The 26716-nt window shown below is 41.9% G+C and overlaps 1 protein-coding gene across 8 annotated transcripts in view; it reads left to right on the plus strand.

Annotated features, from left to right (window-relative positions):
- The window catches only part of XIAP (X-linked inhibitor of apoptosis), a 115900-nt gene extending 89448 nt beyond the window's left edge, over nt 1-26452 (plus strand). For 3 of the 8 annotated variants that reach the window (XM_075835776.1, XM_075835779.1, XM_075835781.1), the window contains one exon: nt 538-2374. In XM_075835776.1, the coding sequence (XP_075691891.1) occupies nt 538-731 (194 nt within the window). In that variant the 3' untranslated portion in view covers nt 732-2374. Of the gene's footprint in view, nt 1-537; nt 2375-26217 lie in introns of those variants that run through there. The other 5 variants (XM_075835775.1, XM_075835774.1, XM_075835773.1 and 2 more) reach the window with 4 other exon arrangements.
- The last annotated feature ends 264 nt before the right edge of the window (nt 26453-26716 follow it).

Below are 26716 nucleotides of genomic sequence, written 5' to 3' on the forward strand. Positions count from 1 at the left end.
TTTATTTATCTTGCCGTGTTCTGGCATTACAAATGCATGGCAGCCGAGTTGCATTTAGATCTGTAAGCAGATTTGACGCTGTCAGCCGCTTGTTGACAAATACACTCCTAACCGTTTTTAGTTGAGCTCTTATAATGCATTTCTCTGATCTGCACTGCATTGTGGGAGAATTAGTTTCACCTACATAACATTACTGGAATAAAGACTTTATTTTCCCAGGATACAAATCACCAGAGCAGGATCTGTACACACAATGAACAAGCAGGGAATGCTGGAGGATATGAGCTTAGTATCCAGTAAAATTTTAAATGCGTCTGTGGATGAGAACAAACTATAATACCAGGCTGTAACTAAGTATTATTAGACAACAGCCTTCTAAATCTCCATTTACAAGACAGTCAATGTTTGTAATTGCATATATAGATTTATAGCTTTTTCTACCCATGTTCCTGAATATGAATAGACCTTATTCTAATTGCAGAAAGTTTTCACATGACTTTAGGTTTTTCTCTTCTAATAAAATTTGATGTTTTACAGAGAACAGCATAGAAGAAAAGTTGAGGAAACTGGAAGAGGAGAGAATATGCAAAGTGTGTATGGACAAAGCTGTCTGCATTGTGTTTATCCCTTGTGGTCACCTAGTAGTGTGTGTTGACTGTGCCGAGGTTCTCGATAAATGTCCTATATGTTGTACTATTATAGAAAGACGGCAAAAAATTTTCATGTCGTAAGGGGCAGCTATCTTGAACATTAGAATAAAATCTAAGATTAAAGGGGATTTATGTTTTTTTAATTTTTTAAATTAACATTTTATTATATAAAGGATCATAGTAGTGACCGGCACTGCACTGTATAATGTTTAACCCACAGATGTGTCCTGTTCTGCAGCATCTATGGGATAGCCATGACTGCAAACAGAAAAGCCCTTTTTGCAGTGATTTATCAGCTTTTTCCCATTTTTGTTAGCAGCCCTAGGGGTAGAATTTATTAAATGTTTTGCGGTAAAAAGTTGCACATTTTGGCACACGCAAAAATGTGACTTTTTATCCTTTTGTATCTTTCTTGCCACTTTTCAATCAGGTGGGCTACCTGCAGCCGGCAGAATTTACTCCAGAAATTGACGTAAACTCTAGCAGAAATCAATATCCGCTTGTAGCTGGCATAGATTTCACTTTGTGGTGCACAGACAGTGCAAGACACAGTAAATTTATTAAGAGGAGTGCGCTTTGCATCTTAGTCAGTGTGCTTTAGACTAAGGCCCCTTGCACACATCTGTAGTACGGACAGCCGTGGACAATCACCCGCGTGCCGTGCTCCCGTGGTAAAGTATATATGTCCTGTTTTTGTGGATGCTTTCTACGGCCAGGACACCTTTCCGTGTATATATACGGGAAGGTGACCGTGGGCAATATAAATTAATGAATTCGTACTTTGATCTGAAATTACGGATCCGTAATTGTGGATTAAAGTTACGGTCGTATGCATGCGGCCGAAGTTTCTTATGAAACTCCAGTCTTAGTAAATCTGGGCCTTTGTGTACAACCCTATTTCACAGCTATATAAGTGTTTAGCAAAGTCAGTAGTTTAAAACATCTGTAGATCAGACACCATCATTATTTATTTTTCTCCATCTTTTTTTGTTTTCCCCAGGACTACTATTTTAAACCATTTTATTTTAACCCCTTAACCACCACCAATAACCCTTTTCACGGCGGCCGTTAAGAATAATTATGCCAGAGTGCCGCCTTTTCACGGTGCTCTGACATAAGCCCGGCACGGGTGTCCTGTGCCGGCTAAAGCGGGTGTCGGGCGGTTTAAAGACCGCCAGAAACCTGCACTAACTGAGGGGATCGATTTCAACATTGATCTCACCCGTTTAACCCCTTAGATGCGGCACTCAATAGCGAGCGCCGCATACAAGTGGTTTTGGAGGGAGGGAGCTCCCTCTCTCACCCCATCAGCACCCTGCAATCGTAGGGTGACAATGGCAGCCGGGGGCCTAACAGAGGCCCCCAGGTTTTCCTGTAGTGGATGCCTGCTAGGCCATGCCTGAGGCATGACCAAGCAGGTGCCCGTCAGTTTTACACTGATAGGCAATAATATGCTGCAATACAGAAGTATTGCAGTGTATTATAAAAACGATAAGAAGATCGCATAGGGAAGTCCCCTAGTTGGACTAAAAATAAAGTTGAATAAATAAAAAAAAATTGAAAACCCACTTTTTCCCTTTAAAAAATACTTTAATATGAAAAAATTAAAACATTACACATCTGGTATCGCCGCGTTTGTAACAACCCCATAAAGCGTAAAGTGATTACGTTATATAACCCGCATGGTGAACGCAAAAAACAAGCCCTCATACCGCTGCATCGGCGTAAAAAGAAATCAATTATGGCTCTTAAAACATGGCGACACAAATACAAATAATTTTGAAGAAAAATGTTTTTACTGTGTAAAAGTAGTAAAACATACAAAACCTATATAAATTGGGTATCGCCACAATCGTAATGACTCACTGAATAAAGTTATGTTATTTATACCACACAGTAAACGGCGTAAATCTAAGACGCAAAAAAGAGTGGCAAAATGTATAAGTTTCTTTCCCCCCCCAAAAATACAACTTGTCCCGCAAAAAACAAGACCTTATACCTTATACAGCTATGTAGACGCAAAAATAAAAAATATAGCTCTTGGAATGTGACGAAGGAAAAACTTAAAAAATAGCTTGGTCATTAAGGTTTAAAATAGGCCGGTCATTAAGGGGTTAAGAGCTGAAATGGCAACATTTATGTTTCCCTGAAAAAGGTTCCGTTTTCAGTTGAGAATAAGAATAATAACTCATGAATAAGTGAAGCATTCCCAACAGGATTCACTAACAAAACTGAATATTGAGGGTATGTTCACACGCTTAACAAAAAACGGGCCTGATTTTCAGCCGTTTTTTGCAGCGTTTTTCGAGCTATTTTTCTACTGAGTCCATGAAAAACGGCTCAAGAAGTGACATGCACTTCTTTTTACGGGGCGTTTTTTTACGCGCCATTATTTGAAAATGAGGCTTAAAATATCGCCCCGTCGAAGCAGAACGCCTACAAACATCTGCCCATTGATTTCCATGGGAAATACGGCGTTCTGCTTCCGATTTTTCAGCCGTTTTTCAGGACGTTTATGGCCCAAAAAACGGCTGAAAATCGCCCGTGTGAACATACCCTTACACTACTCAAATGTCTGATTTACATTTTTTGCCATTTTTGTTGGTATGTAGGTCTTGAAAATAGAGTGCTGTTTTATTTGCAAAATGACCTAGTTCATACACATACTTTCCGTTAAGCTGGCTATACATTAGTGAATTCTAAAGGACTTGTTTATGGTCAGTCTGTGAAGCTGCTTGTTTTAGATAACAAAGCCATAAGTTGTAGAGGCTCTGTCACCAGTTTATAACTGCCCTATCGTCTACCTTATCTAATAGGCGATTTAATGTAGATAAGTAATGTGTTTTGTTTTTAAAAAATATATATTTTTGACAAAGTTATGAGCATTTTAAGTGTTATGCAAATTTGTTCTTCATGACCAAGTGGGCGTTTTTTTACTCTTGACCAAGTGGACGTTGTAAAGAGAAGTGTATGATGCTGACCAATCAGCGTCATACACTTCTCTTCATTCATGTTCAGCTGTACTTACAGCACAGTGTGATCTCGCGAGATCACGCTGTTCTGTCACTTACTCCCACAGTAACTTTACCGGATCGTCTGGAGAATTAAGACATCGACGCTTGTCTGTAATTGTTGGAAAATAAAAATACATACTTTAAAAAAATAAAACAAAAATAAAAAGACATCGACTCCAGCCAGAATGCGATGTCTTTTCATTCTCCCGACACTCCGGTAAAGTTAATGTGGGAGTAAGTGACAGCACTTACCCGAGATCACGCTGTTCTGTGAGTACAGCTGAACATGAATGAAGAGAAGTGTATGATGCTGATTGGTCAGCGTCATACACTTGTCTTTACTACGCCCACTTGGTGAAAAGTAAAAAAACACCCACTTGGGCATTAACCCCTTGAGTACCCAGCTCATTTTGGCCTTGAGGACCAGACCCATTTTTTCAAATCTGACATGTAACTCCGGAATGCTTTTACCTATCCAATTGATTCTGAGATTGTTTTCTCGTGACATATTGTACTTTAGTTAAGTGCAAAAATTTGGTCGATAAATTCATTGCTTATTTGTGAAAAACACCAACATTTAGCGAAAATATGAATAAATTATGATTTTTCCAATTTTAAATGCATCTGCTTGTAAAACAGATGGTAATACCACACAAAATAGTTACCAATTAACATCTCCCATATGTCTACTTTATGTTTGCATCGTTTTTTGAACATCCTTTTATTTTTCTATGACATCACAAGGCTTAGAACTTTAGCAGCAATTTCTCATATTTTTAAGAAAATTTCAAAAAGCGATTTTTTTCAGGGACGAGTTCAGTTCTGAAGTGGTTTTGAGTGCCCTATATTTTAGAAACCCCCATAAAACACCCCATTTTGAAAACTGCACCCCTCAAAGTATCCAAAACAGCATTCAGAAAGTGTTTCAACCCTTTAGGCGTTTTACAGGAATTGAAGGAAAGTAGAGCTGAAATTTTCAAATTTCATTTTTTTTTACAAAATTCATATGTAATACATTTTCTTCTGTACCACAGAAGGTTTTACCTGAGAAACGCAACTCAATATTTATTGCCCAGATTCTGCAGTTTTTAGAAATATCCCACACGTGGCCCTAGTGCGCTAATGGACTGAAACACAGGCCTCAGAAGCAAAGGAAGCACCTCTTGGATTTTGGGGCCTCCTTTTTTCAGAATATATTTTAGGCACCATGTCAGGTTTGAAGAGGTCTTGTGGTGCCAAAACAGTGGAAACCCCCAAAAGTGACCCCCATTTTTTAAACTACACCCCTCAGGGAATTTATCTAGGGGTATAGTTAGCATTTTGACCCCACAGGTATTTTGCTATATTTTCTGGAGTTAGTCTGTGAAAATGAAAATCTACTTTTTTTCTGGAAAAACGTAAAAATTTCTAATTTTTGCAAGAAATAAAGGAGAGAAAGCACCCCAACATTTGTAAAGCAATTTCTCGCGATTACGGAAATACCCCATATGTGGTAATAAACTGCTGTTTGGACCCACAGCAGGGCTCAGAAGGGAAGGACCCCCATTTGGATTTTGGAGCTCTGATTTTACTGGAATGGTTTTCAGTGCCGTGTCACGTTTGCAACGCCAGGGGGGGGCCTAAACAGTGGAATCCCCCCAAAAGTGACCCCATTTTGGAAACTATACCCCTCAAGGAATTTTTCTAGTGGTATAGTAATCATTTTGACCCCACAGGTTTTTTGCTGAATTTATTGGAATTAGTCTGTGAAGATGAAAAGAGACTTTTTTTTTGGAAAAAACACAGAATTTTCTAATTTTTATAAGGAATAAAGGAGAAAAAGCACCTCAAAATTTGTAAAGCAATTTCTCCTGATTACGGAAATACCCCATTATGTGGTAATAAACTGCTGTTTGGACCCATGGCAGGGCTCAGAAGGGACGGAGCACCATTTGGATTTTGCAGCTCAGATTTTGCTGAATTGGTTTCTGGGGGCCATGTCGCATTTGCAGAGTCCCTGAAGTACCAGTACAGTAGAAATTCCCCAGATGTGATCCCAATTTGGAGACTATACCCCTGAAAGAATTAAATTAGTGGTGTAGTGAGCATTTTGAGCCCTCAGGTGTTTTATAGATTTTATTAGAATTGGTCCGTGAAAATGAAAACATTTTTTTTTCCCAATAACCTGTAGCTTTAGCTCAGAATTTTTCATTTCCACAAGGAATACAGGAGAAAAGACACCCCAAAATGTGTTACACAATTTCTCCTGATTACGGAAATACCCCATATGTGGTTGTAAACGGCTATTTGGACATACGGCAAGGGTCTAAACGGAAAAAGTGCAATTTCGTTTTTGGAGTGGAGATTTTACAAAATTGGTTTTTGGTGCCATGTTGCATTGCGCTGAGGTACCAGTACAGTGAAAACTCCCGAGAAGTGACCCCATTTAGGAAACTACACCCCTCAAGGAATTCATCTAGAAGTGTAGTGAGCATTTTGACCCCCAAAGGTTTTGCAGAAATTAGTGCACAGTGGATGTTGCAGATTGAAAATTGATATTTTCCACATATATGCTATTTCAGTGCCCAATGCGTTGGGCCCAGCTTGTACCACTGGAGACATACGCCCCATAAATTGTTAAGCGGTTCTCCAGAGTACGGTAATACCCCATATGTGGTCATAAACCGCTGTTTGGGCACACTGCCAGGCCCACAAGGAGCGCCATTTGGCTTTTGGAGCGCAGATTTTGCTTGGTAGTAGTTTTGTTTAGTGTTTTACTGGTGTTTCAGTTTATAATGGGCATATGTAATCTGTGCGGAGTACATACATTTTTTGCGTGACACACTGTCGTTTTTATTGGTACCATGTTTGGCTACGCGCGACTTTTTGATCACTTTTTATTCCATTTTTTTGGAAACAACGTGACCAAAAAAGGAAATTCTGCCATTGTTTTTTATGGTATTTTTTTTTGCGGTGTTCACCGTGCGGGATAAATAATATGATATTTTTTTAGGTCAGGCCGATACGAACGCGGCGATACCTATTATGTCTAGTTTTTGTCTTTTTTTTCATTTTTTTTCTAATTATAAAGGGCTTGGTCAGGGAAACAAGGCGATTTATTGTTTTTATTACGTAAAACTTGTATTTATTTATCTAAACTTTTTTTTTTACTTTTCTTTCACTTTTTATTTTACACATACTAGGGGACTGGAAGATCTGATCTTCTGATCCCCTGTACAATACACTGCACTACTTCTGTATGTGCTGATGTAGTGCAGTGTATTGTAACTGTCACTTTACAACTGACAGTTGAGCCTATTACGTCCTGCCTTGGGCAGGACCTAATAGGATCCCGTACCTGGCAACCAGGAAGCCGTTGCTAGGCTTCCTGGTTGCCATTGCAACCATCAGAAACCCGCGATTTTTCGCGGGGGGGGGCAATGGGGTGCAGAGGGAGCCCCCTCCCTCTGTATCAATCACTTAAATGCAGCTGTCGCTATTGACAGCGGCATTTAAGGGGTTAAACTACAGCGATCGGAGAGGACAGTGATCGCTGTAATTGCAGTGGGATGTCGGCTGTATATTACAGCCGACATCCGATGAAGATGGAGCGAGCACAGCTCCTGTGCCCGCTTCATCCTCAGGGCGTTACTATACGCCCATTTTCGGGAAGGGGTTAATAAAAATAGTGTTTTTTTTTTTTTTTTACACCGCTTTCTCTGATCTCCTCGCGTATCTCACAGAAGTGAGGAGATCAGAGAAAGTGACAGGAGCTTTCTCCTGCAGACGACGTCACAGACGGCTGTGATTGGTCAGTCTTCAGAGACTGACCAATCACAGCAATCGCCGGAATTGGGGACTGCTAATTGGTCCCCAGGCCGGTAGCAGAGACGGTTAGCTGTCAATGACAGCTGCCCCCGCTGTTCTGTCACTATGTGATTTCACATAGTGACAGTTTATTCCTGCGCCGTAATAGTACGTCGAAGGTACGCTGGAATAAGCAGCCAGCGACGTACTATTACGTCGAAGGTACGCAAGGGGTTAAGAACAAATTTGCATAACTTAAAATGCTCATAACTTTGTCAAAAATAAAAGTAAAAAAAAAAAAATACAACACATTACTTATCTACATTAAAGCGCCGATTAGGTAGAAGATAGGGCAGTTATAAACTGGTGACCGAGCCTCTTTAAATCTGCCTTTATCTCTGTGCTTGTCGGGGCTTCTAATTATGTGAAGCAAATCTGCCGTTTGCCATAAACAACTTTTCGTGGACTGCATCCGACCACAAAAACAACCTGTAGATCAGCTCTTCCATAGCTCTGAGTTCAGTTGGCGTCTGTCGCCCTTCTACGTGTCACAAAAAGGTGCATTAGAATTATCTAAATTTATGTAAATCTAGAACGATCGAAATCAGACTTTTCAGCCGACCATAATCTGTAATGCATGGTCCGCTTTAATTGTTAAACATAAAGGATAAACCATAGTGGCATATTCTATTCCTCACGGCCCACTTTTGTATCCACTCTTCTAGGTATCTGAGGTGTGTATTTTTAGCTTTAGTAACATCCTATCAAATTTAATGAGTCATAAGAGAACCCACCATCTGTAAGGCTCTCTTCATTTCTGCATCTGAGGCTCCATTAGGAGCCTCCATTACAGATTCTGTATTCCATGCTGTGCTATTTTGTCTGGCAAAGTGATGGACACCATGACTGAAGACCAACAGAACCCATAAGTCAATGGGTTCCACTGGGCACCATTAGTTTCTGTCATGCGATGGATACAGCGGCTCTGGTATTTCGTTTCTCTGGTCTTATGACGGAGAAAACAAACAGAAAACCCGAACACAGATGTTAACAGAGCCTAACAAAGTTCTACTGTCACAAATCCTAGGCTAGGGCAACAATGTGGTAAAATTGCAGTTGTAATGTAACTTCAGTTATTTGCAATGAAAAAAAAAAGTCTCCAGCAACCTTGTAACTACCATGACCGTTCCAACAAATGTGAACATTTGTTCCCACCATGCCGCCTTAGCCTATAGAGTAGTGTTTCCCAACCAGATTTCCCTGGCATGGACAAAACATTCTACAAGTTTCAGATATTCAATGATTTCCCTGCCATCACATTGTCTGTCATTGTATTATACAGCAGTGAAGGTGGCAGCATGAGACTTGTGTGTGTTGCCCATGCATTTGGGTTTGTGTCCTCTTATGATTCATGAATACTAGTCCTGATCTGGACAACTCGGGACCTTTTTACAGGATATAGGGAATCTTCTGTATTGCCACTTTTTAGGTTTTCTGTTTTGTTTGAGTGTGATAGCTTAGTAGTGGGACTGTGGACAAAATAATCAGACTTTTTGGATTTAGGCCCCTTTCTAACCCTTAGTCTTATTCACCCTCTTCACATTGTGGAATTCTCACGTGTTATTCTGTGTGGTTACCTATGGCACATATTTCTATATCTACACTGACCGCTTATGAGCATGGTGTTATAGAGCCTTGTGCCAAACACAAAATGGGAGGAATGTTCTTTTTTTAACAATGTGGGATTCCAGGTAAGACTTTGGGAGACTGAAGTATTACATTTCGGTGGGTAAACAATTTTCAGCATAAACAGGGGCACCTGCTAATTCTTTAATAAGAATTTAATAGATACCCCTGTAACTTCGTAGGTGCACTAGGAACAAGTTGACATTTGTCTTTACTAATGCGTATATCACTTGATTACTGAAATGTTATTTTTCTTAACGGCTATGTACACTTTTTGAAATCATTTTTTGTTTTTTTTAATAAAAATGTCTTATCAGTGGTGCAAATTTCTAAATACTTTTTTTTTTTAAATATATTTTTACTTTTTGAGATACAGCTGCTGTGTGTCCTGTATGCAGAGCAGCTGTATCTTGCGCTGAGACCTGAATCCATCAGGTCAGTGGCACTGACAGGTTCAGTATCAGCGGTTCCACGCAGGATCCACCTGTTATCGATCACATCTAAGTTATTAAAAAAAATAAAATTCAAAGGTGTACAAAGCCTTTAAACTTTTATGTACATTTTAAAATCTATTTTATTATATTTCCATTAGAATAATGAAATCTGTAAATTTGTTAATTGTATACACTGTGTTTATTTCAATGTAAATTGTTTTATGCCTTTAATGCTGCTAATGTATATTAGTTCTTGTATGTGCTTTGAGATGCCTACAGTACAATCAAAATAATATAATTTTAACGGTTCTTGGCTTTTCAAAAGTCATTACATAAATATAGATGTAAGCGTGTTCTAGAAACCTTGTTTCTAACTTTACCCTTTTTTTTCCTAGTCCTGTGAATGCAGACAACAATTCCAATAATTGATTTTTTTTTTTCATTCTGGTTACCTTGGCTATGTCCAGGTACATAAAAAATAAATTACAATTACTGCGATAAATATACTAAATGGCCGCTTTATTAGAACACTCATCTAGTAGAGCGTTGGGCCTCCGTTTGGCCTTCAGAACCTTAGACAGGCGAGCTTCTCGCAGTTACTGCTTAAGTGTCCTTCTGTGATAAGGTAAACAGCTGCCATGAAGGGCTGAGCTTGGTCAGCCACAATGCTTAGATAAGCTCTACTGTTAACCCCTTAACGCTCCATGACCTACTATTAGGTCATGCTAACTGTAGCGTTCGCGCTCAGTGACCTAATAGTAGGTCATGGAGTAAACACGGCGCCGTTCGTGCGGGGCGCGTTCATGAGCTGTGATAGCTGCTGTTTCCGACAGCAGACTATTACTGCTCAATGTGCCGGGACCGATCGCGGAGCTCCCCCGCCGATTAACCCCTCAGAAGCCGCGTTCAATAGCGATCGCGGCTTCTTAGGGGTTAATCCGCCATCGCCGGCCTGCTACACGATAGCGGCCGGCGATGGTGACTATGGCAACCGGACACCAAACAATGGCGTCCGGCTATTCCATAGACGGAAGCCTAGTGGGTCCTGACAACGTCAGGACCCACTATGCTTGCTGTCAGTGAGTAGCTGACAGTTCTAATACGCTGCACTATGCATGTAGTGCAGTGTATTAGAATAGCGATCAGGGCCTCCTGCCCTCAAGTCCCCTAGTGGGACAAAGTAATAAAGTTAAAAAAAGATGTGTAAAAATCAGAAAATAAAAGATTTAAAAGTAAAAGTCCCACTTTATTATTCCATTATTAGTCCATTATTATTAATAAAAATATATAAACAAACAAATAAACTATACATAATTGGTATCGCCGCGTCCGTAACGGCCTGAACTACAAAATTATTTTGTTATTTATCCCGCACGGTGAACGCCGTAAAAAAAAATATTAATAAACCGTACCACAATCACAATTGTTTGGTCACTTCACCTCCCAAAAAATGGAATAAAAAGAGATCAAAAAGTCACATGTACCGAAAAATGGTCCTGATCGAAACTACAGTTCGTTGCGCAAAAAATAAGTCCTCGCACGGCTTTATTGATTGAAAAATAAAAACGTTCTGGCTCTTAGAATAAGGTAACACAAAAAGTGAATGATTTTTTACAAAACGTATTTTATTGTGCAAACGCTTTAAGACATAAAAAAAAACTATAAACATCTGGTATCGCCGTAATCGTATCGCCCCGCAGAATAAAGTGAATATGTCATTTATAGCGCACGGTGAACGCTGTAAAAAAAAAAAGAATAAAAAAACAATAGTAGAATTGCTGTTTTTTTGTCACCACGCCACCTAAAAATAGAATAAAAACTGATCAAAAAGCCGCATGCACCCCAAGAAAACTACAATGGATTCCTCAAGGGGTCTAGTTTCCAAATTGGGGTCACTTTTGGGGGGTTTCCAATGTTTAGGCACCACAAGACCTCTTCAAACCGGACATGGTGCCTAATAAAAAAGAGGCCTCAAAATCCACTAGGCGCTCCTTTGCTTCGGAGGCCGGTGCTTCAGTCCATTACCGCCCGAGGGCCACATGTGGGATATTTCTCTAAACTGCAGAATCTGGGCAATAAATATTAAGTTGCGTTTCTCTGATAAATCCTTTTGTGTTATAAAAAAAAATGGTATAAAGAGGATTTTCTGACAAAAAAAAATATGTAAATTTCACCTCTACTTTGCTCTAAATTTCTGTGAAACACCTAAAGGGTTCATAAACTTTCTACATGCTGTTGTGAATACTTTGAGGGGTCTAGTTTCTAAAATGGGGTGTTTGATAGGGGTTTCTAATATATGGGCACCTCAAAGCAACTTCAGAACTGAACTGGAACCTAAAAAAATAAATAAATGAGGCAATACTTCGCTTCTCACATTATACTGATAATGAGCCGTGCCCACCCCGAGATGGAGACCCCTATTAGATCGTTTCAGTGCCCGGTTTTCCCAAGCATACACCCCCGAGAAGTGTATTTCTATTGATGAGTCCCTGGTACATTTTAAAGGGAGGGTTAAATTCCGCCAGTACCTGCCGGGTAAGAGGGCAAGGTATGGCGTGAAGATGTATAAGCTGTGCGAGAGTGCATCAGGGTATACCTACAGGTTTAGGATATATGAAGGAAAGGCCACCCCCAAACCAGACTGCATCCTGGACTACAATAGGTACATGGGAGGGATGGACTTGTAAGATCAAATCCTGAAGCCCTACAGCGTCATGCGGTGTGGTATAAGAAGCTGGCCGGGCACATCATTCAGATGGCATTGTACAATGCGTACGTGCTACGTCGATGTGCAGGCCAGAGGGGAACTTTCCTGGAATTTCAAGATCTAATCTTTAGGGACCAGGAAGGGGGGGGGCACCCAGTACCTCTGGAAGCGAGGCCACACGCATCGTACCAGGGCAACACTTTCCAGGAGAAGTGGAACCGGTGGAAAGTGAAAGAGTCAAAAGAGGTGCAGAGTCTGCTATAAGAGGGGGATCAGGAAGGACACAATATACCAATGTGACACGTGTCCCGAAAAACCAGGGCTCTGTATAAAAGATTGTTTTAAAATGTATCATACATCCCTTGATTTTTAATTTACCCTGATTCACTCCGCACAGCTTACCCCCCTCATCTTTCCCTTCTGAGCCCTGCCGTATGCCCAGGCAGCTGATAACAGCCACATGTAGGGTATTGCCGTACCCAGGTGAACCCACATTACAATTTAAGGGGTGTATATCTCCGGTGGCGCATGCTGGGCACACTATATTGGACACTGAAATGGCATATATATATATATATATATATATATATATATAAAATTGCAAATCTCACACTGCACCATCTGCTGCGCATTATCTTTTTACACAGTACCTGTGGGGTCAAAATGCTCACTACACCTCTAGATGAATGTCTTAAGGGGTGTAGTTTTTAAAATGGGGTCACTTCTCGGGGGTTTCAACTGTACTGGTACCTCAGGGGCTTCTGCATACATGACTTAGCACCAGAAAAGCTCCAGTAGGCCAAATGGTGGTCCTTCCCTTCTAAGCCCTGCCGTGTGCCCAGGCAGCTGATAACAGCCACATGTAGGGTATTGCCGTACCCAGGAGAACCCACATTACAATTTAAGGGGTGTATATCTCCGGTGGCGCATGCTGGGCACAATATATTGGACACTGACATGCCATATATATATATATAAAATTGCAAATCTCACTCTGCACCATCTGCTGCGCATTATCTTTTACACAGTACCTGTGGGGTCAAAATGCTCACTACACCTCTAGATGAATGTCTTAAGTGGTGTAGTTTTTAAAATGGGGTCACTTCTCGGGGGTTTCAATTCTACTGGTACCTCAGGGGCTTCTGCATACATGACTAAGCACCAGAAAAGCTCCAGTAGGCCAAATGGTGGTCCTTTCCTTCTGAGCCCTCCCATGGGCCCAAACGGCAGTTTATCACCACAAATGGGGTATTGCCGCACTAAGGACAAATTGGGCAACAAAATGGGGTATGTTGTTCTCTGTGAAAATAAGAAATTTTGATCAAAAATGACATCTTATTGGAAAAAATATCATTTTTTTTCATTTCACAGCCCAATTCAAATAGGTGCTGTGAAAAAACTGTGCGGTCAAAATGATAACAAAAACCATAAATTAATTCCTTGTGTGGTGTAGTTTCAAAAATGGGGTCACTTCTGGTGGGTTTCCATTGCTTTGATACCTCTGGGGCTCTGCAAATGCGACATGGCACCCGAAAACCAATCCAGCAAAATCTGGACTCCAACAAACACATAGCGCTCCTTTCCGTCTGAGCCCTCCCATGGGCCCAAACGGCAGTTTATCACCACAAATGGGGTATTGCCGCACTAAGGACAAATTGGGCAACAAAATGGGGTATGTTGTTCCCTGTGAAAATAAGAAATTTTGATCAAAAATGACATCTTATTGGAAAAAATATCATTTTTTTTCATTTCACAGCCCAATTCAAATAGGTGCTGTGAAAAAACTGTGCGGTCAAAATGATAACAATAAAACATAAATGAATTCCTTGAGGGGTGTAATTTCCAAAATGGGGTCACTTCTGGTGGGTTTCCATTGTTTTGATACCTCAACACCTCTTCAAACCTGGCATGCTGCCTAAAATATATTCTAATAAAAAAGAGGCCTCAAAATGCACTAGGTGCTTCTTTGCTTCTGGGGCTTGTGTTTTATTCCAGGAGCGCAGTAGAGCCACATGTGGGACATTTCTAAAAACTGCAGAATCTGGACAATACATATTTTGTAGTATTTCTCTGGTAAAACCTTCTCTGTTACAGAAAAAAATTGAATAAAATTGAAATTCAGCAGAAAAAATGAAATTTGCAAATTTCATTTCCACTTTTCTTTAATTCCTGTGAAATGCCTGAAGGGTTAAAAAACTTTCTATATGCTGTTTTGAATACTTTGAGGGGTCTAGTTTTTAAAATGGGGTGTTTTATGGGGGTTTCTAATACATAGGCCCCTCAAATCCACTTCAGAACTGAACTGGTACCTTCAAAAAAAGGCTTTTGAAATTTTCTTAAGAATATGAGAAATTGCTGTTTATGTTCTAAGCCTTGTAACGTCCAAGAAAAATAAAATAATGTTCAAAAAACGATGCCAATCTAAAGTAGACATATGGGAAATGTGAACTAGTAACTATTTTGGGTGGTATAACCGTCTGTTTTTCAAGCAGATGCATTTAAATTCTGAAAAATTCTATTTTTTGTAAATTTTCTCTAAATTTTGCAATTTTTCACAAATAAAGACTGAATATATCGATCAAATTTTACCACGAACATGAAGCCCAAAGTGTCACGAGAAAACAATCTCAGAATCGCTTGGATAGGTTTAAGCATTCCGACGTTATTACCACATAAAGTGAAATATGTCAGATTTGAAAAATGGGCTCTGAGCCTTAAAGGGAATGTGTTGCCAGAAAAACATGTTTTTTTTTTAAAAATTAAACAGTTAGTGTGTGGGTGATTAAACATTGTTCAAATTTTTTATTTTTTTTTGCACGAGCCAGGAAATATTATAAATTATTTCTAATTTATAATACTACCCATTTTTGGTCACTAGATGGAGCTGTTCCCAAAATTGCAGCATTGCAACATTGGGTTAAAAGCCCTCGCTCTAGTGAGCTCTCGGCATCCCCCCCTCCTTTATCCTGGCTAGTGCCGGGATAAACGAGGGGTTTGAACCTCCTACACTGTGTGTCGCCATTTTTTGAGCTAACCCACAGTGTAGTAGGTTTACATACAGTAGTAAACACACAAAAACACGAACATACATTGAAATCGCTTACCTGCTCCTGCCGCCGCGGCTCCCTCCGGCCCGTCCGCTCCGTTTGCTGTCGCTGGTGCAAGTGCATAAATCCGGAAGCCGCGACCGGAAGTAGTAATATTACTGTCCGGCCGCGACTTCCGGTCCACAGGAAAATGGCGCCGGACGGCGCCAATTTCGAATAGGACTGTGTGGGAGCGGCGCATGCGCAGTTCCCACACAGACACCGCACACTGCAGTCAATGGGACGGGAGCCGTTCGCAGTCCCTATGGGACTGTGGCTGCCGTATTCCATGTCTGTATGTGTCGTTAATCGACACACACAGAAATGGAACAAAAAATGGCAGCCCCCATAGGGAAGAAAAAGTGTAAAAATAAGAAAAAGTAAAACACAAACACACAAATGAATATAAACGTTTTTAATAAAGCACTAACATCTTTAACATATAAAAAAATAATTTGTGATGACACTGTTCCTTTAAGGCCCAAACTAGGCTGCGTCCTTAAGGGGTTAATACCTCTGGAGAGAACCTAGGGTGTGCCAAAAAAACATTCACTGCACCAGACCGAATTTATTTATTCATGCTGCTTAAACCAAGTTCTAACCCACCTATCAGCATGGTGGCACAGAAATCTGGATTCATCTGACCAGGTGATATTTTTCCACTGCTCGGTGATCCCATTTTTACACTCCTTTGCCCACATGGGGGCTTTCCTTTCTTTTTAGAGGTTTACATTTGACGGCAATGGTACTGGAATTGGTCATCTTTCGTTACTATGCATCCGTTCTTAGGATGAGTTGTGCATTCGGATACATTTGGAGCACCAGCGTTGTATTTGGCTGCAATTGGCTTAACTGTGCTTTGTCTGTCTGTTTGTCAGAACGATTCTTGACAACCTCTGACCCTTTTCATCGACAAGTTAACGTCCACAGGATCCTCTCTTGCTGGATGTTTTTCCTCGATCACACCGTTCTTTGAATACTTTTGACACCGTTTCACGAGAAAACTTCACACGGTTGGCAGTTTTGGAGATTTTGGCCCGGGCTTTCCCATTGTAATGTGGATTCACACTGAAACTGACCCATTGAAAACATGCTCACTTGATTTCTTTGTTGCACCCCAGGGTCATGTGTCTAATTTCCAATTGGGAAAGGACAGATCTGTCTAATAAAGTGAACGTGTACATGTTTATTGAGATAACTATGGCCAGAGTTCCCATTGTTTACATGGCTGCATTTAGAGAACTGGAGACCATGCACCATAGAAGTAGCGCATATATATATATATATATATATATATATATATATATATATACACACGTGTGTGTAGAGTTCCTATGTAAACCTATGTGTTTATGGTAACTGGCTACAAAAAAGAGCAACAGCCAGATCAATATTTATGAAATTGTATTCACACATTTCATCTAAAAACCAAGCCGTTTTAGGACATATTGTGCGTTTGTGTTTTTTTTTTATTATCGGTCATTGTTTTGTGGCATTGAAATCTATTGTAAAAGCAGGTCCAAAAACAAATCCTACAACTTTTTTCTTTTTTGCAAATCTGTTTATTCAAGTTTATCAGAACAAGAAAAACATCTAATGGGGTATGGAGCCGACAAGCAGAATGGTAAAGGGCACGCAGGCCCTATGGTTATGAAAGACTACACATAAAAATTTGTCAACATTCACTATTGATTCTAAACATAAAACTAGATTTGTTGAAATGATTTACAATGTACCCACAGTATGCATTTACAGGATACGTCATTTAGGAAGAAGAGAGAATCATTCCGATTCAGCAGGATTTGTAGTAGAGAAAGCGATCACCAGTAGGTCCTCTTATGCAGACCTTGGGTAGGGAGGATAAAAAAGGAGGGAATGTATATTAGGAGGGGGATGCATAAGGGAGAGTACCTGGTAGGAGAAGAGACTACCCCGACAGTAAATTGTTTTAATAGGGGAAAGGTAGTGATGGGGTGTATCTGAGTGAAGCTTCGGTTAGTTAATGGATTCATAGGCTTGATAGTTAAAGAGGCTTTGTCACCACATTATAAGTGCCCTATCTCCTACATAAGGAGATGGGTGCTATAATGTAGGTGACAGTAATGCTTTTTATTTAAAAAAACGATCTATTTTTACCACTTTATTAGCGATTTTAGATTTATGCTAATGAGTTGCTTAATGCCCAAGTGGGCGTATTTTTACTTTAGACCAAGTGGGCGTTGTACTGGGGAGTGTATGACGCTGACCAATCAGTCATGCAGTCCTCTCCATTCACTCAGCGCATAGGGATCCTGCTAGATCCTTATGTGCTGTCTTATACTAACACATTAACAATACTGAAGTGTTTAGACAGTGAATAGACATTCTACGGGGTGTCTATTCACAATCCCTGCACTTTGTTACTGTTTCAATGGTAGTTACAGCAGAGGAAGTGTGATCTCGCTGTAAATGACCGGTTACAACGAGATCACGCTTCCTCTGCTGTAACTACCATAGAAACAGTAATGAAGTGCAGGGATTGTGAATAGACATCCCGTGGAATGTCTATTCACTGTCTAAACACTTCAGTATTGTTAATGTGTTAGTATAAGACAGCACATAAGGATCACGCAGGATCCCTATGCGCTGAGTAAATGAATGGATAGGAGTGCATGACTCTGATTGGTCAGCGTCATACACCGCCCTGTACAACGCCCACTTGGTCTAAAGTAAAAATACGCCCACTTGGGCATTAAGCAACTCATTAGCATAAATCTAAAATCGCTAATAAAGTGGTAAAAATAGATTGTTTTTTTTTTAAATAAAAAGCATTACTGTCACCTACATTATAGTGCCCATCTCCTTATGTAGGAGATAGGGCACTTTAAAGAGGCTCTGTCACCCCATCATAAGAAGTTATCCATGGAACAATAATGTTCTCAAAATGAAATAAATGTTGAATATGGGCACACTTACTAATGTACATGTGTGCATTACTGTGATGTTTCTCCATTTGGCAATACACTGCTGAGTCACTGGAAGTCCTGTAGTCCTTATGCAGTGATGACGCACCGACACGTGACTGCAAGCGATCTCCCCTTCAGATGTGTCGGTGTGTCATCATCCCACGTGACCGCTAGAGGGCTGGCTTACTTCTACAGGGACATCATAGTGCCAGCCCCCTAGCAGTCACGTGGGATGATGCACCAACACATCTGAAGGGGAGACTGCTCTAGTGAACAGTACTTGCGGTAGGCGGGGATACATATAAGATCTCGGAACGAAGTGCATGATGGGATCTGTAGTTTACTGAGCACACTGAAATGACAAGTCCAGCCTACTATCTAGAATTCTGTCCGCTGCTAACATCGTGGATGGGGGAGTAAGGCTAAAATGTGAATTACTGCAAGGAAAGAGGTTAAGTGGTTATATAAATATCTTTAGACATGTTTGTTTGGTTTTTTTTTTAATTTGCGTCCCGGATAACTCCTTTAAGCTGAGGTCTCCAGACTTCCAGGAAACTACCTTGATTTATAAGTTCCCAACAAAGGAGCTCCTCCGTTTTGCACAGTCCATTTTAGCTGCCCATGTCGGAATGGGGGGGGGGGGTGTGGTTGTGATCTCCAATGTAGAGGTATCATAAGTTTCGCTACTGTGAGCATATGGGTGGCTAAGTCGTGACATTTGGGGTGAAAAGTTTGAAATGGGGCCCAGATGAGGGCAAGGGAGACACTGAGTTGTGTGTATTAGTAATTTTCTATTTCAACTGGGTGATTTTGCACCAGAAGGGTTGACTCAAAGGGCAGCTCCACCAAATATGGGAGATGTTTTCTGTCTGAGAAGAGCAAAGCCAACACTTAACGGAATGCATCAGGTTGATCTTATATAAGAAGTTGAGTGTTCTATAAGATCTGGTGAATGTTTTGCTAGAATTCTCCTGGATTTTGATACATTTAGAAAAGCCCATGTGAGTGCTTCAGGATAAACTGAGTGTCTTCTATGCCAAACGTAGTCTCAAGCTCTCTTTCCCAAGCCAGGAGATAACTAGGCGTAGTAGGGGAGCTAAGAAAGAGCATATTGGATTATATTTTATAGAGAAGATCCCTAGGAGAGGCAAGTAACAATATTTTTCCAACCAGGACGGTTCTCCATAATTGGGGAACTTGTCCATGAAGTGTTTACAAATGTCAGTGAAGTGTTGAACGTGTAGAAAAGTAAGCGAGCTTGCTCCCTACCCTCAGGAAAGGAGTCAATTTTTGGGATCGATATGGTTTTGAAGGCTTCCACTATGGGGATCGTTTAAAGATGTCTCCAAGGGTCTGGAGGGGGTTTAGGATTCCCTGCGAAGATAGGGAGTAGGCTGAGGCACTTAAGAGCAAAGATTGTTTTAGTTGGTGTCTCTTAGGAAACAAAGTGATGCAACACTACAAAAAAAAAAAAACACTTCAACCATACACTTGGTAGTAGGGCTGATTTTTATTTTTTTTTATGAGAACCAAAGTTGAGCCTCCAGGTTTAATTGCTCCGTCTCCACATCTAGGGAAAAAATCTTGTGAGGCCCACTTATCTACTCAAGTGACTGGCCCTATAATAGAGTAATGGGTCTGGAAGGTCCATCCCTCCAAAGGTGGGTTTGAGAATTAACATCCTTTGTGGTAGTCTAGGCTTACGGGAGCCTCAGAGGAAGTTGGAAAATAGTCATCTAATCGAGCTGAAAAAAAGGTATTTGGGATCGAAATGGGAACTATCTGGAGCCCATACAGCCAGTGTGGGAGTATTTGACTTCTTCAGGTACTTCTTCCTGCCAGACCATGAGAGAAACGGCTTATTCACTAAAGAAGGATAGTTGGCCGAAAATAGCACGGTAGGAGCTTTTGTTAATTTAATTCCTAAATATTTGGTGTGCTGTTCTGGCCATTGGAAGGGTGCCAGGTTTTGAATGTCTCATATCTCTTCTCTGGGGCAGAAATATTGAGGACTTCTGAGTAGTTTATTTTAAAATTGAACACCTAACCAAAAAGCTCAAAAATGTGTAGGATATGGGGGAAGGCTTGTTTGGGATTTGAAATAAATAAGAGGAGGTTATCCGCAAATGCAGCAGTTTTGCGTATATGTGTTTCTAGCTGTAGCCACTTGATAGACTCAGACTGCTTAATTTGTATCAAAGTCTCTAGTGTAAGTATAAACAGTAGGAGCAAGTGGAAAACCTTGTCTGGTACAGTGCATGATGTCAAAGGTAGGAGTGAGTGTGCCATTTAACATGAGCCTTGCTCTAGAGCAGGGGTCTCAAACTCGGCCGGCTAAGTGGGCCGCATATAGAAAAAATGGGAAGTTGACGGGCCGCATTACTTTCAAATTTGATACAATACAAAATTATTGTTAATTAGTTATTTGAACTACTATAACACTATATTACTATAATAATACCGCTAGGTTTAAAATTTGAGATATTTCTCCACGTTCTTATTTCAACAATCCAGCTTTCCAGTTCAAGTGTTGCTAAATGCAGATGCTGCCGCAGAGCCCTCCGCAGATGCTGCCGCAGAGCCCTCCGCAGATGCTGCCGCAGAGCCCTCCGCAGATGCTGCCGCAGAGCCCTCCGCAGATGCTGCCGCAGAGCCCTCCGCAGATGCTGCCGCAGTGTGCCCTCCGCAGATGCTGCCGCAGTGTGCCCTCCGCAGATGCTGCCGCAGTGTGCCCTCTGCAGATGCTGCCGCAGTGTGCCCTCCGCAGATGCCGCAGTGTGCCCTCCGCAGATGCTGCCTCAGAGCCCTCCGCAGATGCTGCCGCAGAGCCCTCCGCAGATGCTGCCTCAGAGCCCTCCGCAGATGCTGCCGCAGAGCCCTCCGCAGATGCTGCCGCAGTGTGCCCTCCGTAGATGCTGCCGCAGTGTGCCCTCCGTAGATGCTGCCGCAGTGTGCCCTCCGTAGATGCTGCCGCAGTGTGCCTTCCGTAGATGCTGCCGCAGTGTGCCCTCCGTAGATGCTGCCGCAGTGTGCCCTCCGTAGATGCTGCCGCAGTGTGCCCTCCGTAGATGCTGCCGCAGTGTGTAGATGCTGCCGCAGTGTGCTCGCCGTAGATGCTGCCGCAGTGTGCTCTCCGTTGATGCTGCCGCAGTGAGCCCTCCGTAGATGCTGCCACAGTGTGCCCTCCGTAGATGCTGCCGCAGTGTGCCCTCCGTAGATGCTGCCGCAGTGTGTAGATGCTGCCGCAGTGTGCTCGCCGTAGATGCTGCCGCAGTGTGCTCTCCGTTGATGCTGCCGCAGTGAGCCCTCCGTAGATGCTGCCGCAGTGAGCCCTCCGTAGATGCTGCCACAGTGTGCCCTCCGTAGAAGCTGCCGCAGTGTGCCCTCCGTTGATGCTGCCGCAGTGCCCTCCGCAGATGCTGCCACAGTGCCGTCAGGGGCTTGCCTAGAGCTGGCGTCCCGAAGCAGAGCCGCTTCTGGCACTCTGCCTGGGATTCCAGCTCTGCTCCTGACATCACTGTCCATATATAGACAGAGATGTCAGGGGCAACCCCAGAGCTGGAGTCCCGGGCAGAGCGCTAGTAGGCTCTTCCTGGGACTCCAGCTGGGCTCCTGACATCACTGGGACTCCTGCTCTGGGGAAGCCCCTGACATCATTGTCGATGTATGGACAGCGATGTCAGAGGCTTCCCCAGAGTCCCGGAGCAGAGCCGATAATAGAGCTCTGCCCGGGACTCCGCTCTGGGGAAGACCCTGACACACTGTCCACATATGGGCAGCGATGTCAGGGAATTCCACAGAGTCCCGGAGCAGAGCCGACACCAGCGCTCTGCTCGGGACTCCGGCTCTGGGGAAGCCCCAGACATCGCTGTTCATATGTGGACAGCGATGTCAGGGAATTCCACAGAGTCCCGGAGGTAGTGCCAGAGAGTCAAAACAAGTTATTTATGTGTCAATGGACCAATGACAAGTGATCACACTAACCTCTAATATTAATAATAAAACAACATCAGCTGGTGTAAGACACCATGCGTTCGTCCAGCCCGGAGTACAGACATCCTGGAAGGGAGGAATAAGCTGGAGTGGTCACATGACCGAGGCTGGACACTGTTCATTAGATGAAAAAATAAGAAATAAAATGCCACATTAAGAATTAGCGCTACTTCATGACATTGAGAAAAAGAACTTAGATTCAACAATCATAAGTATTTGTGTTACATGGAATAAGCAAAAGTACGTAAGTATAAACATATTGCAATCTGTCCCTATCCTTTCCCTACCCTACACACAGTGATACATCAATTCAAGAATAATATGGCACATCAGATTCGCTGCAATTCTAAATTACACCAGTGATAAAGAAACATGTGTGCAGTGCAATGTGTAAAAAAAAAACATTTTATATATATATATATATACCGTCACAAAAAATAGAAAATAATAAAAATGCAAAAAATATATATTCGTGAAATCACAAGCAGTGACAAATAAAAAAAAAAGTGCATACGAATGTGGGTAAAAAAACAGCATCTTTTGGAATTTACATTATATATAAATGTAATATACAAGTGTGCAAAATTGCTCTAAAAAGTGCAAACAATATTAGGAGCGCTGTCTATAAGCGAATAAAAAAAGAAGAAAACAAGTGACTCGTGACTAATGTTTAAAAAAAAATGTTATACAGTATATTCGGTAAGGTGGCTATACCAAAAATAGGCGTAGCCTCCTAATAGTGTACCACACATGCTACTGAGTACTATAATATAAGCCCAAAAAATATATATAAGAAATTAAAAACATAAGTATTGGCTGCAAAAACAGCTAAAAAATAATAATAATAATATATGCAGAAAATCGTGGACCTCTTGTATATGAAATGACAAAAATATGTGTGCAGGAGAGACACCAATAGGGTGTGTGCGTATCATGCACACACACAGCCAAACAGTAGGGAAAGTAGGTAATAAAGAGAGAACGATAGTATCGCCACAGAGAAAATCCATCTGTACAGTTATAATGGGACAATGTTGCGGACACACTGGTGGTATACACAAAAACCTCGTAACGGACTCATGGGATCATCAGAAGGAATCTGAAAAAGAAGCCTAAAAATAAATATATAATTAAAATTAAGATAACCAAGATATTACTGGACACCATAAAAACACCACATTAGAGATCTTAACACCACTTAAAGGAATGCCGCAAATCCCAAATTTTCATTTCAGCCCAATGGTTGGACTGTTTTAAGTTTCCAAATCCAGTGGGCCTCTACTCGCAACATTATTTTCATAAGAGACCCACCCCTCAAATCCATTTCTACATGATCAATGCCCATGACGCGTAGGGCTTTGGAATCACATCTGTAATGGAGAAAGAAATGTCTAGGTATAGTTTTCAAATACTCATCCTTACCTTAAGCTCTCTTGTAGTCAAGCCGACGTATATCTTAGGACAGGGACATTGAGCGTAGTAGATAACTCGTTTGGTACTGCAATTAATAGGCCAAGTAAACTTGTACTTCATCACATATGCCGAATCAAAAAAATCCTCATTTGTATCAATATTTGGACAGGCAATACAATGTCCACACGGTCGGCCACCCCATTTAGCGCCTCAAAAGATTGGTTTTAATCCTGGGGGGCTATGATAACTATGAACCAATGTGTAGTGTAAGCTTTTCGCCCGTCTCGATGCTACAGCAGGTCTCAAAGGTAGAACATATGATAAAATAGTATCAGTCCATAGTATAGGCCTATACTTGGATAGGCTTTGCGTCATTTCCCCCCATCTATCATGGTAAGTTGTCACATACCTGGTTTGTACAGGAGACTGTTTTTGGACTGCAGGTTGAAGTAATTGTAATTGTGTAATTTTAAGAGCTCTGCTATAGATGATTGTCTCTCAGTCTTCCTCAGAGTCTCTTCATTCTGAGAAATTGACCTGAAGGAATGGCTTGAATCATACGTCTTTGGTGTGAGGACGAGGCATGCAGATACGAACATTACGTTTGAGGGCCTGAGTCTTAGGAAACGGAGGACTTTTCCTATTCACAAAAATGTGTCGAGCCTCATTAGGCATTCCCAAAATTTTGAAAATAAAGTATCTCTTTGACGAAGAATTAAGCAAGGACTGGGATGGTTTTCCCAGACTGGATGCCCCAGTAGCTAAAATATTCTAGAAGAATGCTTTACCTTTTAAAGATCTGGGTTGCCTCCCCGATCCTATGGATAGGAAGGCAGACTATTATTTAAAGAGGACCTGGGGAGCCTCTGCAGGGGCCTTTAAACCTGGTATTGTGGTTACATGTGTAGCCAGGTCTTTTACATTCTGGATAGGTCAACTAGAGCTTCATCTCAGAGACAGAACTACTAGGGATCAAATACTGGCTTCCCTCCGGTTTTGTCTAAAGCCACAGACTTTTTGGCTGATGCCTCAGTGGACTCGTTCCATCTGTCTGCTAGATCTGCAGCCCTATCCAACTCAGCCAGAAGAGCTATATGGCTGAAGACATGGAAGGGAGATGCGAGCTCAAAATGGAAACTCTGTTCTATCTTTTGCTCAGCAGACTTTTTCTTTGGTCTTCCACTGGATGGTCTCTTGGAAAAAGCATCTGACAGGAGGAAAGGGTTTCCTACTCAGAACAAACCAGACTGCTTTCGTCCCAGGAAGTTTAATAAAAATAAAAACAATCCCAAGGGACAGGAATTCCCCAAGAAAAATAGGGGCTTCTTGTTTAGGCTTTAGAACGATCCCAAGAATAAGGATCACCAACAATGATGCCAAGAATGGGAAAAGATCTCGTCACACCAGTTGATTCTAGATATCATAAAGACAGGATACAAAGATTCAGAGAAACAGCTGTCTCTAGAGTCTGAGGTTATTTCTCTGATCAACAAGGGGGTTCTAGTACCGAAACCAGAGCTAGGGAAGGGCTACTATTCACAGGAGTATCAAGGAATGACGGAACAATGGTGCTCGCCGCTGTTCCTTCAAAACAGCTGAAAGGTGGCTATGAAGGATCAGCGGCGCATGCCAAACAGCAGTTTTGAAGGAACAGCGGCGATCACCGCTGCTCCGTCTTTCCTTGCTCCTACTGTGAATCGCCCTCTAGCGGTATTACAAGTGAATAGAAAAAAGCTGTAATACTGTAAACTGCCGCTATAGGGCGATTTACAGTATGAGCAAGGAATGAAGGAGCAATGGCGTATAAGCGCCGCTGATCCTTCAAAATAGCTGATCGGCAGCATTGAAGGATCAGCAGCGCTCATACGCAGCTGCTCCTTCATTCCTATCTCCAACTGTGAATCGCCATGTAACTACACTGCAACTTCACAGTAGGAGCAAGGAATGAAGAAGCGTCGGCATATTACTAAAGCCTCATGCACACTTCCATCACCATTTTCACGGCCGTTACTCAAGGATCCGTGTGTCCGTTATGGTTTCCGTGTGTACTCCATGTCCGTTCCGTGTTTCCATTTCAAACGGACGTTGTGCTTCCGTTTGGCTTCCATGTTTCCATTAAAAAAACGGAAGGTATTGAACTTTATTTGGACTTGTCACATGTCCCAGTCTGTGAATTTTTGCATGCCCTGCAACGGGCCCTGCCCTGCCCGGGCAACGTATCCGTCCAAAACGGACGGCACACGGAAGCCTTCCGTGTGCCGTCTGTTTTTTGGACGGACCCATTGACTTCTATGGGCCCCACGGTCACGGAATCACTGACCTAAGTAGGACATTCTCTACTTTTGACGGAACGGAACAACGGATCCGTCAAAATAACGGAAGTGTGCATGGGCCCATTGAAATGAATGGGTTCAGGGTGCTATCAGTGACAAAAACGGATAGCAACCTGAAGGAAAAAACTGAAGTGGGCATGAGGCCTAACTTTATTTTTTTTGTCTTGCAGGTTCCATTGGACCGTTTGGACTACGCCGTAGATTCGTTGGACTACTTCGATGATCTACTTTTTTTTAAAAATAAAATGGTGAAAGAGGATTGTGTGGGGGAATTTTTAAATGGTAATGGCCGTTATCTGTTTGACGTCCATTACTAAGGCGGGGCTTAGTGTTAGCCAGTAAAAAAACTGCAACTAACCCACTATTATCCTAGTACCCACCGCCACCAGGGATATCGGGAAGAGCCGGGTACGATCCAGCACCCGACCATCTGTAGTGATGGTCGGACACTGGAACGGCCGCAGGCTGGTATTATTAGGCTGGGAAGGGCCAAAAACAGTTGCCCTTCCCACCCTGGTAATGCTAGGCTGCGGCTGTTTTATTGTATTTGGCTGGCAATGAAAATGCGGGGGGACCCCACCAGACGTTTATTTTTTTACGCAACATGTTTTTTAAAAACGCTTGCGTAAAAAAGCGTGTTGTATGTACTAACGCGCCCTTTCCCATTGA

The sequence above is a fragment of the Rhinoderma darwinii genome, chromosome 8 (assembly GCF_050947455.1).
Source record: "Rhinoderma darwinii isolate aRhiDar2 chromosome 8, aRhiDar2.hap1, whole genome shotgun sequence".
NCBI classification, from domain to species: Eukaryota; Metazoa; Chordata; class Amphibia; order Anura; family Rhinodermatidae; genus Rhinoderma; species Rhinoderma darwinii.